The sequence below is a fragment of the Passer domesticus genome, unplaced genomic scaffold (genome assembly GCF_036417665.1).
Source record: "Passer domesticus isolate bPasDom1 unplaced genomic scaffold, bPasDom1.hap1 HAP1_SCAFFOLD_96, whole genome shotgun sequence".
NCBI classification, from domain to species: domain Eukaryota; kingdom Metazoa; phylum Chordata; class Aves; order Passeriformes; family Passeridae; genus Passer; species Passer domesticus.
Genome location: NW_026990190.1, coordinates 130,359 through 143,371, shown reverse-complemented (window position 1 = coordinate 143,371; position 13,013 = coordinate 130,359). Strand labels below are relative to the sequence as shown.

The window sequence follows — 13,013 nt, the reverse complement described above, 5'->3', positions numbered from 1 at the left end:
AGGTTAGTTTTTGAAAGGTTACCTTTAGAAAAAGAAAAGTTGTTAGAAGATAGGATTTCTAGGATTAGGGAATATAAATCTCTCTCGTTCTGGGATGGCTTAAACGTACTAAGCTTTGATCCCATTTTTCAGTTCCCGCCAGCAGAAAAAAGAGAAAAAAAAAAGAAAAAAACCCAAAAAAAAAGGACCCAAGGAAAAATATTTTGTGCGCAAGAAAGGCTGTGTTAAACTTACACTTTTCAGCCTGTTGTGGGTCAAAGTTCTGCTGGGGGTCGTCTGCTCATCAGCCTCCATGAACAAGTGTTCAGGTGTCGGGGTGCGGGTCGGCTGACCTCCTGTCCAGAAGAGTCCTTCTATAACGGAGAGCTTCTCCTTCCAGGATTTCTGGCGCGGAGGCAGTGACAATTTCACGAAGAAATGCTGCTCCTCTGAAATGCCAGGTCCGGCATTCAGTTCCGCGGCCAGGATATCACGGCGGTTCAGATGTCGGCCCAGGGGCCCCTCGCTGTTCGGGCGTCCGCTATGTTCGGTGCACCATCTATGGCTGGGCTATTACCCTCAGGGCAGAAGCCCAGCGGGGAATGCCGGCCGGCCAGGATAGCTCAGCGGAGGGCCAGGATAGCTCAGCGGGGGGCTCAGGCAACCCAGGCAGGCTATTGTGATTTGCAGTCAGCTCTTTAGTGATTTCAGCTCTTTTAGCTTGCCTGGTGCCGTCGGTACCGCCGCCGCAGCAGACGCAGAGAGAGAGGGAGAAGCGCTGTATGGGTTCCGCAGGGTTCTTTTATTCGGGTCTCCGCGAAGGGTCCAGTGACAGCTCTTCTCTCCCGAAGTGGGCAGAGTTAGGGGTTTTATACCTTACAGGGGTTTTGAAAACTGTCCAATAGTAAGGGTCAGGGGAAAAGTGACCTATGGATATACAGGGAGATAACAGGGTCCGGAAAGGCGGAAGAGAGGGGTTTCTAAAGCCTTAGTCATGCTACTCTTTGGCATTTCCTAGCTCAGGCTTCTGATCGCCAGGGAGGCCGTGCAGGCCCTGTGCCTGCTACAATAAACATTTTCCTGGTGTCCAACCAAATTCTCCTCTCTTCCAACGAAATTTAGTCATAGTTATCTCTTGCTTCCTCCTGTTCTGAACATCTGCAGGAGAAGGTTGGGGGTGGACCCCTCCTCTCCCTTTCTTGCTTGGCATGACATCTTTAACTGGTTTTTTATTTCCAAATATTAATTATCAATATTGATTACTGTTTCAATTTTGTCAGCATGAATCATATCTATTTATCCATTGTTCTCTGCTATCTTGTCCTCATCTTTCCACAATTCCTGTGCCTATTCAAGTCCAGCCTGGGACCGTGCACGCATTTGCTTTAGTTCTGTAGTGATTTATGCCCAGCCATCCTGCCAACCACACCCATTTCAATGTTGCAACAACCTAACTCTGGGCTGCAGTATGTGAATCACACTCTGCTGTGTGAGATGGCAGAGCACCAGAGCAGGCACTGAAGAAGGGGCATTCAGTACATTAGTGAAGTGAGTGCTGGAACCTGGGCTAGCTCTTAGAACTCCGGCACTACGGCAGGAGTCGGGAACTGCCTCGCTATGGGGATTTACCAGAGGCAGAGCCTTTAGTGCCACTTGCTCTCCAGTGCCAGACACAAGCCACGACAGGGACGAAGCACAGGAGAAAGGAGGAGGCGTCCCGTCTTCAGGTTCCACAAGGAACAGTTTAGTCCAGGCGAAGAGAACAGGATGAAAAGCCCCTAGCTGTACTGCCCAAGGGGTTTTGTACACATACAAGTCATGGGGTGGGTGCAAACAATGAACCAATAGGGAATCCTCAGGAGAGGAGTGAGGGGATTACATCAAGTGTCTGGGGCCAATTGGGGTAGGAGGGTGGAGAGGATGGGTCACAAGGGCCAATGGGGCTCCCAGGAGTAGGGGAATTCCAAAGGGGAGTTGCAGTCAGGGATTGGCCCAAAGGTTTGGGAACCAAGGGGCTGGGTTGCCTTGACAGGCAGGGAAAGAGCTGGAACAAGGGGTGGGGAAGGGCACGAGGGACAGTTTGGAGGGAGGGTAAAACCCACAGGTGAACCAACTCAGGAAAAACATGGGGGATAACAGAGCCCTTAAACAACACTTCAAATGAAATCAATAAAATAAATTTGAACTGCAACAATCAAGAGCATCTTGAGGGACGCAGCCTGACCAGCAATGTCAGCAGGCAAAAGAAAGGTTTTGCTAAGCAATGGCCCTTTGATGAAGCAAAACATTTACAATCAGGGCAGTCCATTCATGCGGACGGGCGCACACTCTGGGGGTAGAGCTGAGGCCATGAGGTCACAGCAGGGCTCTGGGGTCACAGCAGGCTGAGCTCTCAGCAGGCCCTGAGGTCACAGAGGTGCCAGAGGTGCCAGAGCCCCGTGGTTGCACAGCAGCACAAGGAGCCAGCACTCAGTCCCTGAGCACAACTGTTGCGGCAGCAGCAGCGGTGGCAGCAGCGGTGCTGACGTTGGGACAGCGGTGTCGGGACAGCGGTGGCAGCAAGAGCTGCGGGACTGGCGGAGGACAAGGCACCATGGCCCTTGCTCTGCGCCTCCTACTCCTGCTGCTCCTGGCCGTGGCCCTGCCTGCCAGGGCTGCCCAGGCTGCTCCGCTGCAAGCGCGGCGAGCAGGTGAGCCGGCAGCCTGGCTGCCCTTTCGCGGGACAGCGCTCCCTGCTCCCTGGGAAGCGCTGGGGATGGTTTTGCCCAGGGCTTTTGGGAGGGTTTCCTCTGTGGGAGGGAGAGAGACCCCACGGGCCCTGGGTTACTCCAGCCACCCCTCCAGAGATGTTGCAAAGGGCCTGCAAAGAGGTTGGAGAGTGACCAGGAGCCAGCCCAGAGCTCCCCAGGCCCCTCTGCACCTTTGGCCATGTCCATTCACATCTGGCTCCCACAGCCTTACCCAACACCCCTGCATTGCCCAGTTCTCTGTGGCAGAAGGGGATCCCAGCATGCCACAGATATGGTTCTGATCTCCGCTCCCTTTTAGACTGGAATCGTGACATGGGTTCTCAGGAAATCCTGATGAAGGATGGTTTGAAGTTCCTGGAGGATGCTGGAGGCAAGTTTTCATTCTGCCTTTCCTTAGTGAATAATCAGGGTCAGTGCAACAGAAGCTCACTTATAAACCATTTCCCTTAATATAATCTTAAGATTAAAAGAATCTGGAAACCTTGCCCTGCACCCTTCTGGAGGCCTGCGGGCTCCCACAGGATCACTGTCAGTGGGAGGAAGGAGCATTTAGCTTTCAATCTTCCTCCCGTGTGCTGTGCCAGTGTGTCCTTCCGTGTGCTCTGTGCAGTCACAGAGAAGAGCAGAGAGGGAAGGTGCCGGGCCCAGGGCTGTGCCTCGGGGCTGAGCCTTGTGGGCAGCCTGAGGATCTCCTGCAGTGCCACAGGAGCTCTTCTGTCCTGCCTTTCTTTGCAGCTGAACCTGCCGGTGAAGGTCCCACATCCAGGACTGAGGCTCTGGGAGATGCTGAGGGTAGGTCAAGGCCTTTCCCCTGGGAGAGCTGCCAGCTCAGAGCCCAAAGCTGGGCCAGGGAGGCAGCGCTGCAGGTGCCAACACAGAACCATGCACGTGTGTGCCCGCGCCCTGCACGATCCCCTCACCGCTGCTGCGGCTCAGTGGTGCCCGTGCAGATCAGCAGAGATGGCAGAAGCTTCTGTGGCTGTTGAGTTACAGGTGTGTCTGCGGGGAGGACTTCTCAAGCTCCAGGGCTGGATGCTTGGCCCCAACCCAGCTCCCATGGCAGGGGTGAGTAGTGTGTCCCTGCTGACCCCACAGGCTGAGCCCCGCTTTTGTGGGATCCATTCCTGGGAAATGGAAGTATTTTTCTCTAAGTTCTTCTGACAGGGAAGATCCAAGACACAAGAGACAAGATATCCCTGGAACCACCCACACAGATGAAGCAAGAGCTGAAGAAAATGCGGCAGGGAGGACAAGGTGGGTGCATTTCCCTCGTGCTTCCCGTGGAACTCAGCAGCCGGGGGCTTTGGCTGCACATCTGGACACGCTGTGCCCGGCACAGCGTGAAGGGATCCATGGCAGCCTCACTGCCCCGCTGCTGCTTTCACGCCCTGCAGGGGTGTTTCCCAGCCCGCCTGGCTGCAGCTTCTGCCCAGCCTCTGCCGGAAGGCATTTGGCATCAGCTGACAGGCAGCCCAAACTGTAACACACCCTGAGATCCCCCACTATATCCAGCCCTGCAGATTAGGAAAAGGGTGGCTGTTTGGAGGTGGAAGTGCTCTCATCATGCCACTCTCACCTGGCCATTTTCCTGCTCCGTAAATTTCACAAATATTACCTCTGATGCCACCGCCCAAGTGGGGAACAGCTCCATCTGATGCAGCTGTCTCACTTCCTTTGTCAAGAGATAGACATAGAGCTTCAGTGGAAGGTGGCATTTCCTGAAGGAAGCACTCCATCTTTGGTGCCAGCCCCTGCTGCAGGAAAGAAGGCAATGCCAGACATGGGCACAGGCACAGCAGGTAATTGCTGTGCCGGGCTCAGCCCTGGCCGGGGCTGTGTGGCAGCAGCTCTTCCCCCAGGGCCTGCCCTTGCCTGGCCCAGCAGCAGCCAAAGCTGGAGGCGCCTCGGCTTCCAGGCCTCTGGAGCTGGTTCAGAGCCCCGGGGAAATGGGACGGGTGCAGCAACGTCCCTGGCGCTGCAGCTGCTGCGGAGCTGGCCCTGAGTGCCCAGAGGCCCAAGGCACAGGAGCAGCCCCGAGCGGGAGCCCTGCCACCAGCCCAGGGCCAGAGCCAGCCCTGGCACACAATGGAAACAGTTCTCATCTTGGTTTGCTTCCAGACTGGGATGCTGGGACGGTTCCTCCATTAGCATGGCCCTCTGAAGTTGTGAAGCCCTCTGAGCATTCTGCAGGTATGTTCTCACTGTCCCACCAAGGCGTAATGTTTGACTGACTGGTAACAACTAGGTGACAGAAGCTTCTGTGGCTGTTGTTTTACAGCCATGTCTGAAGGGACAACTCCACCAACTCCTACCTTGGATGCTGCACAAAAGCCCAGCTCCCATCACAGGGGTGAGTAGTGTGTCCCTGCTGACCCCAAAGGCTGAGCCCTGCTTTTGTGGGATCCATTCCTGGGAAATGGAACTACTTTCTCTTAAGGTCCTACGACAGGAGAGACCAAAGACATGGCCGGCAAGAAATTCCAGGACCCATTAGAAATCATGTGGCAAATGCTGAAGGAACGTCTGCAAAGAAGGCAAGGTGGGTGCATTTCCCTCATACTTCCCCTGGGACTCAGCAGCCGGGGACTTTGGCTGCACATCTGGACACGCCGTGCCGGGCACAGCTGGAAGGGATCCATAGCAGCCTCACTGCCCCGCTGCTGCTTTCACGCCCTGCAGGGCTGTTTCCCAGCCTGGCCTGGCTGCAGCTTCTGCCCAGCCTCTGCAGGAAGGCATTTGGCATCAGCTGACAGACAGCCCAAACTGGACCTCCGGACATGCCCACCCTCAGATCCCCTGCAATTTCCTGGTGTCCAGGCAGATCAGATGTTGGGGCTGTTTGAGGAAGGAAGCAGCCATGGGTTGTCCCAAAATCCTGCGTGTTTTCTGATCCTTATCCATTCCTTTCACAAGTGATGCCTCCTGAAATTGTCCCCTTCCCCATTCCCAGTGAGGAATGTTTCCATCTGATCCAGCGTCTCTTTTCCATTTTCCAGAAATGAAAGGAGAGCCTGTGAAGATGGAAGCATTTCCCAGAGGAAGCAGTGGTTCCGTGCCAGCCTCTGCTGCAGGAAGGGAGGCCATGCCAGGCACAGACACAGGAGGTAATTGCTGTGCCTCTGGGCCTGAGCCCTGCTGAGGCTTGAGCTGCCCTCTCTGCTGCTTGGCAGTGCGGGCACAGCCTGGACTAGAGCAGCGCAGCCCAGGGGAATTATCCCCAGCAGGCTCAGGGCACTCGGGTCCTGAGCAGTCCTGCTGGGGTCCCTCCATGGGAGACATGTCCTGAAACCTGGCAGTGACTGCACAGGGTGCCCACGGTGGGGAAAGGACAGAGAGGGAGAGCAAGGCTCCAGTGTGTCCTGAGAGGGCCTGGCTGTTTGCCCTTGGGATCTGGGGGGTGTCCCCACAGAAGGAGGGCAGGAGGGACAGAGGGAGGTAGGGAGGCATAGCTGTGGCACTGCCTGCTGCAGTCTGCCCCAGGGCTTTAGGGAGGATTTCCTCTGTGTCTGAGGGAGAGAGCCCCAGGGCCCTGTGCTGCTCCAACCACCCCTCCCTGGGATGTTGCTGAGGGCAGGGAAACAGTGTGGAGAGTGACCAGGAGCCAGCCCAGAGCTCCCCAGGCCCCTGTGCACCTTTGGCCATGTCTATTCACATCTGGCTCCCACGGCCTTAGCCGACCCCCTTGCAGTGCCCAGTTCTCTGTGGCAGAAGGGGATCCCAGCACACTCTGGAAAGTGTTTTAATCTGTGCTCCGTTCTAGATGAGGTTGCTGGGAAGGCTTCTCCATCAGCTTGGATGAATAAAGTTTTGAAGCCCTTGGAGCCTCCTGCAGGTATGTTCTCAGTGTGCTACCAAGGAAGCATTGTAGACAAGCGGGCAGGAACCAGGTGACAGAAGCTTCTGTGGCTGTTGTGTTACAGATGTGTCTACAGGGAGGACTTCTCCAGCTTCTCCAGCTCCTACCTTGGATGCTATACGCAAGCCCAGCTCCCATCACAGTGGTGAGTAGTGTGTCCCTGCTGACCTCAAAGGCTGAGCCTTGCTTTTGTAGGATCCATTCCTGGGAAATGGAAATATATTTCTCTAAGGTACTCCAACAGGGAAAGTCCAAGATACAACAGATAAGATGTCCCTGCAAACTTCCAAACAGATTAGGCAAGAGCTGAAGGAACCCCTGCAGACAAGAGAAGGTGGGTGCATTTCTCTCATGCTTCCCCTGGGACTCAGGAGCCGGGGGCTTTGGCTGCACATCTGGACACGCCGTGCCTGGCACAGCGGGAAGGGATCCATGGCAGCCTCGCTGCCCCGCTGCTGCTTTCACGCCCTGCAGGGCTGTTTCCCAGCCTGGCCTGGCTGCAATTCCTCCCCAGCCTCTGCAGGATGGAATTTGGCATCAGCTGACAGGCAGCCCAAACTGTAACACACCCTGAGATCCCCCACTATATCCAGCCCTGCAGATTAGGAAAAGGGTGTCTGTTTGGAGGTGGAAGTGCTCACATCATGCCACTGTAATCTGGCCATTTTCCTGCTCCATAAATTTCACAAATATTACCTCTGATGCCACCGCCCAAGTGGGGAACAGCTCCATCTGATGCAGCTGTCTCCCTTCTTTTGTCAAGAGATGGACATAGTGCTTCAGTGGAAGTTGGCATTTCTTGAAGGAAGCACTCCATCTTCGGTGCGAGCCCCAGCTGCAGGAAGGAAGGCGATGCCAGACACGGGCACAGGCACAGCAGGTAATTGCTGTGCCAGGCTCAGCCCTGGCCGGGGCTGTGTGGCAGCAGCTCTTCCCCCAGGGCCTGCCCTTGCCCAGCCCGGCAGCAGCCAAAGCTGGAGGCACCTGGGCTTCCAGGCCTCTGGAGCTGGTTCAGAGCCCCGGGGAAACGGGACTGGTGCAGCAAGGTCCCTGGCGCTGCAGCTGCTGCGGAGCTGGCCCTGAGTGCCCAGAGGCCCAAGGCACAGGAGCAGCCCCGAGCGGGAGCCCTGCCGCCAGCCCAGGGCCAGAGCCAGCCCTGGCACACAATGGAAACAGTTCTCATCTTGGTTTGCTTCCAGACTGGGATGCTGGGAATGATTCTGCATTAGCCTGGCGCTCTGAAGTTGTGCAGCCCTCCGAGCATTCTGCAGGTATGTTCTCACTATCCCAACAAGGCGTAATGTTTGACTGACTGGTCAGGACCAGGTGACAGAAGCTTCTGTGGCTGTTGTGTTACAGATGTGTCTGCAGGGACGACTTCACCAACTCCTACCCTGGATGCTGCACAAAAGCCCAGCTCCCATCACAGGAGTGAGTAGTGTGTCCCTGCTGACCCCTCAGGCTGAGCCTTGCTTTTGTGGGGTCCATTCCTGGGAAATGGAACTACTTTCTCTTAAGGTCCTACGACAGGAGAAACCAAAGACATGGCAGGCAAGAAATTCCAGGACCCATTAGAAATCATGTGGCAAATGCTGAAGGAATGTCTGCAGAGAAGACAAGGTGGGTGCATTTCCCTCATGCTTCCCCTGGGACTCAGCAGCTGAGGGCTTTGGCTGCACATCTGGACACGCCGTGCCCGGCACAGCGTGAAGGGATCCATGGCAGCCTCGCTGCCCCGCTGCTGCTTTCACGCCCTGCAGGGCTGTTTCCCAGGCTGGCCTGGCTGCAGCTTCTGCCCAGCCTCTGCAGGAAGTCATTTGGCATCAGCTGACAGGCAGCCCCTGTTGCACCACAGTCCATGCCCACCCTCAGATCCCCTGCAATTTCCTGATGTCCAGGCAGATCAGATGTTGGGGCTGTTTGAGGAAGGAAGCAGACTTGGGTTGTCCCAAAATCCTGCGTGTTTTCTGATCCTTATCCATTCCTTTCACAAGTGATGTCGCACCTTCCCCATTCCCAGTCAGGAATGTTTCCATCTGATCCAGCTGTCTCTTTTCCATTTTCCAGAAATGAAAGGAGAGCCTGTGCAGAAGGAAGCATTTCCCGGAGGAAGCAGTGGTTCCGTGCCAGCCTCTGCTGCAGGAAGGGAGGCCATGCCAGGCACAGACACAGGAGGTAATTGCTGTGCCTCTGGGCCTGAGCCCTGCTGAGGCTTGAGCTGCCCTCTCTGCTGCTTGGCAGTGCGGGCACAGCCTGGACTAGAGCGGCACAGCCCAGGGGAATTATCCCGAGCAGGCTCAGGGCACTCGGGTCCTGAGCAGTCCTGGCTGGGGTCCCTCCTTGGGAGACATGTCCTGAAACCTGGCAGTGACTGCACGGGGTGCCCACGGTGGGGAAAGGACAGAGGGGGAGAGCAAGGCTCCAGTGTGTCCTGAGAGGGCCTGGCTGTTTGCCCTTGGGATCTGGGAGCTGTCCCAGCTGAAGGAGGGCAGGAGGGAGTGTAGGAGGGAGGGATAGCTGTGGCACTGCCTGCTGCAGTTTGCCCCAGGGCTTTAGGGAGGATTCTCTGTGAGTTTGAGGGAGAGAGCCCCAGGGCCCTGGGCTACTCCAGCCACCCCTCCCAGAGATGTTGCTGAGGGCAGGGAAAGAGTGTGGAGAGTGATCAGGAGCCAGCCCAGAGCTCCCCAGGCCCCTGTGCACCTTTGGCCATGTCCATTCCCATCTGGGTCCCATAGCCTTACCCGACCCCCTGGCAGTGCCCTTTTCCCTGTAGCATTAGGGGATCCCAGCATGCCACAGATATGGTTCTGATCTCCGCTCCCTTTTAGACGGGAATCGTGACATGGGTTTTCAGGAAGTCCTGATGAAGGATGGTTTGAAGTTCCTGGGGAATGCTGGAGGCAAGTTTTCATTCTGCCTTTCCTTAGTGAATAATCAGGATCAATGCAACAAAAGCTCATTTATAAAGCATTTCCCTTAACATTATGTAAGGGCCGAAGGATTCTGAGAATCTTTCCCTGCTCCCTTCTGGATCCCTGAGGGATCCCACAGGATCACAGTCAGTGGGAGGAAGGAGCATTGATCTTTCAGTCCTCCTCCCGTGTGCTGTGCCAGTGTGTCCTTCCGTGTGCTCTGTGCAGTCACAGAGAAGAGCAGAGAGGGAAGGGGCCGGGCCCAGGGCTGTGCCCCGGGGCTGAGCCTTGTGGGCAGCCTGAGGATCTCCTGCAGTGCCACAGGAGCTCTTCTGTCCTGCCTTTCTTTGCAGCTGAACCTGCCGGTGAAGGTCCCACATCCAGGACTGAGGGTCTGGGAGATGCTGAGGGTAGGTCAAGGCCTTTCCCCTGGGAGAGCTGCCAGCTCAGAGCCCAAAGCTGGGCCAGGGAGGCAGCGCTGCAGGTGCCAGCACAGAACCATGCACGTGTGTGCCCGCGCCCTGCACGATCCCCTCACCGCTGCTGCGGCTCAGTGGTGCCCGTGCAGATCAGCAGAGATGGCAGAAGCTTCTGTGGCTGTTGAGTTACAGGTGTGTCTGCAGGGAGGACTTCTCAAGCTCCAGGGTTGGATGCTTGGCCCCAACCCAGCTCCCATGGCAGGGGTGAGTAGTGTGTCCCTGCTGACCCCACAGGCTGAGCCCCGCTTTTGTGGGATCCATTCCTGGGAAATGGAACTACTTTCTCTTAAGGTCCTCCAAAAGGAAAGACCCAAGTTTTTGCAGCCAAAAAGTCTCATGACTCAGATGAATTCCTGAGACAAACACAGAAGGAAGCACCTGGAGGACAAGGTGGGTGCCTTTCCCTCATGCTTCCCCTGGGACTCAGCAGCCGGGGGCTTTGGCTGCACATCTGGCCACGCCGTGCCCGGCACAGCGGGAAGGGATCCATGGCAGCCTCGCTGCCCCGCTGCTGCAGTCATGCCCTGCAGGGCTGTTTCCCAGCCTGGCCTGGCTGCAATTCCTCCCCAGCCTCTGCAGGATGGAATTTGGCATCAGCTGATAGGGTGCCCCAACTGTACCGTGGGCCTGAGATCCCCTGCCATTTCCCAGTCTCTGAGAAGATCAGGCGGTGCAGCTGTTTGCACAAGGGAGCGCACTGGCCCAGCCCCAATTACCTGGGCTTTTTCCTGATCTTTACCTTTGACTTAGACAAGCATTGCCTCCTGAAGGTGCCACCTCTCCAGTGGGGAATATTTCCATTTGATCCAGTTGTCCCTTTTTTCCTTTTTCAAGTGATGGACCAAAAGGCTGTTCAGGAGGAGGAACACTCAGGGAGAAGCAGTGGCTCATTGGCAACCCCTGCTGCAGGAAGGAAGGCGATGCCAGACACGGGCACAGGCACAGCAGGTAATTGCTGTGCCGGGCTCAGCCCTGGCCGGGGCTGTGTGGCAGCAGCTCTTCCCCCAGGGCCTGCCCTTGCCCGGCCCGGCAGCAGCCAAAGCTGGAGGCGCCTCGGCTTCCAGGCCTCTGGAGCTTGTTCAGAGCCCCGGGGAAACGGGATTGGTGCAGCAACGTCCCTGGCGCTGCAGCTGCTGCGGAGCTGGCCCTGAGTGCCCAGAGGCCCAAGGCACAGGAGCAGCCCCGAGCGGGAGCCCTGCCGCCAGCCCAGGGCCAGAGCCAGCCCTGGCTCCCGACTGGGCAGGGGCTGCGCTGGGTCCTGACAGGGCCTGAGCCTGTCCCCTGGGGCTGGGGGAGCTGTCACGGGGCAGGGAGGGCCAGGGGTGGCAGTGGCTGCTCAGGGATGGCTTTGGCCTGTGTCCCTGGCAGCAGCCACTGCCCAAGCAGCTGCGCTGCCCCCGGGCTCTCCTCCCGGCCTGCTGGGCTTTGTTGGCTGGCACAGCCTGTGCCCAGGGCCGGCAAGGTGCCTGCAGGCCCCAGCTCTGGGGGAAACAGAGAACGTCCTGCCCGTATCCACCGTGCTGCCAGCTCAGCAGTGCAGCACAGCATGGGCTCACGCTCCCCATCGCTCCCACAGATGCAGCTGGCACCACAAGACCTGTTACCGATGCCCAGGATGGCCTCGGAAGGGGTTTCTGTCAGGGAACAGTCTGCTGGCTAGGGTTACTGGGAGGCGTGCTTTCTTTGGAGCTTGTCTTCATGTTGTGCTGCTTTGGAATCGGGTATTCCTGGAAGAGAAAACAGTGAGTGTTTTGTTGCTCTCCCCCTCAAACAGCTTCTTTTGAAAGTCTAACGTGGTCAGGGAACATTCCCATTGAGACTGCAGTGGGGTTGTGGCCAGTCCATGATTGTCCAAATAACTCTGCTGAGGGTTCTGCTGCTGCCCAGTGCTTCCATTGACCTCTCAGTTGCTGGGCCTTGTCCTGGGGGCCCCGCTGGGGCTGCTGCCAGTGCTGGCTCCCACTGAGGCTGCCTGGCCAAGAGCAGCCCCAGGGGAACTGGGCAGAGGCAGAGGGAGGTGGGGAGGAGAAAGAGCAGGGCCGAGATTGCCCTTGAAAGGCAGAGGCGCTCTGGGGCCCGCTCCTGGCCAGGGACCCTGCCCAGAGCCGTGCCCTGCTGGCCGGGGCCTTGAGGGGCAGCTGTCCAGCTGGGCCCAGCTGTGCCAGCAGCTCCAGCCGTGCTGGGGAGCCTTGCCAGCTCTGGGCCCTGCTGTGCACGAGGGTCCCTGTGTGCCACTGGCAGCTGGAGCCTCAGCCACCTCCTCTCTGCACAGGAGCACCTCGGGACAGGAGTTGGAAGACGGTGGCTGCACCTCACACCCAGACAGCGTGAGCAGCCCCTCCAGCAGCAGGAACGGCCTGGACAGCCCTCTCAAGTGTTCTGTGAAGAGGACCCCAGAACAACCGTCAACAAGGAAGCCTCTTATTGCCCCGTAGATCCCACTGCCACCTGCTCTCCCCATGGGCCTCCCCAAGCTGCCTTCATTCCTTTTTTTCTCTCCGTCTGTCCCATCCCAGCCATCCCAAATTACTCTAGAGACCCCAGGACCAGCCCAGCACCTTCCAGCCCCTCCTCAGACCAACACATCCCTCCCTCTGCCCCTGAGCCCTTGCCCGCTAAGCAACACTGAAGGTGACACCCCACCCCTCCACCCCCCCGCTTGCAGGGTAGGCAATGGCCCATTCCTGTGTTGAAATAAAGAGATGGATTTGTGTCCTAGTTTGAAAGCAAAACCAGTGAGAGGCTCCAAGTCAGAAATACAATTTATTAGGAAAAGGGAAAAAAACCCAAAATACTTGCAATAATACAAAAGAAAAACCACTGACAGGGTCAGAATACAGCCTGACACCCTGCTAGTTAGGGTGGTGGTAGCAGTCCAGCTGAAATGGATTTGTGGTAGTGGTGATCCTGTAGAAACAATCTGGTAGCTCTCATCCTCTGGAAAAGCAGTGGGTAAGGGCAGCAGTTCCTCTGGGAATCCAGTGGAAAGACTGCTTGTTGTGTCCCAAAACCCAGATTATATCCAGCTGGGGATGCT

The 13,013-nt window shown here is 57.0% G+C and overlaps 1 protein-coding gene across 1 annotated transcript; it reads left to right on the top strand.

Annotated features, from left to right (window-relative positions):
• Nucleotides 1-2,595: 2,595 nt before the first annotated feature.
• On the top strand, nucleotides 2,596-12,697 carry LOC135293254 (uncharacterized). Its single transcript, XM_064407248.1, has 25 exons — nucleotides 2,596-2,669; nucleotides 3,028-3,099; nucleotides 3,465-3,521; nucleotides 3,723-3,794; nucleotides 3,894-3,983; nucleotides 4,412-4,528; nucleotides 4,848-4,919; nucleotides 5,008-5,079; nucleotides 5,167-5,268; nucleotides 5,726-5,833; nucleotides 6,490-6,561; nucleotides 6,650-6,730; nucleotides 6,818-6,919; nucleotides 7,349-7,465; nucleotides 7,785-7,856; nucleotides 7,945-8,016; nucleotides 8,104-8,205; nucleotides 8,653-8,760; nucleotides 9,414-9,485; nucleotides 9,851-9,907; nucleotides 10,109-10,180; nucleotides 10,268-10,366; nucleotides 10,811-10,924; nucleotides 11,553-11,718; nucleotides 12,249-12,697. Exons 2-25 carry the CDS (start codon nucleotides 3,042-3,044, stop codon nucleotides 12,409-12,411), a joined length of 2,217 nt encoding a protein of 738 aa, XP_064263318.1. The 5' UTR covers nucleotides 2,596-2,669; nucleotides 3,028-3,041; the 3' UTR covers nucleotides 12,412-12,697.
• Nucleotides 12,698-13,013: the final 316 nt, after the last annotated feature.

What these genes read in the sequence shown, in the direction of transcription:
- LOC135293254 (XM_064407248.1), top strand. Translation starts at nt 3,042, where the DNA reads ATGGGTTCTCAGGAAATCCTGATGAAGGATGGTTTGAAGTTCCTGGAG. An exon ending in AATGCGGCAGGGAGGACAAG is followed by an intron (nt 3,984 to 4,411) that starts GTGGGTGCATTT and finishes TCCTTTGTCAAG; the next exon opens with AGATAGACATAGAGCTTCAG. An exon ending in GCCCTTGGAGCCTCCTGCAG is followed by an intron (nt 6,562 to 6,649) that starts GTATGTTCTCAG and finishes GTTGTGTTACAG; the next exon opens with ATGTGTCTACAGGGAGGACT.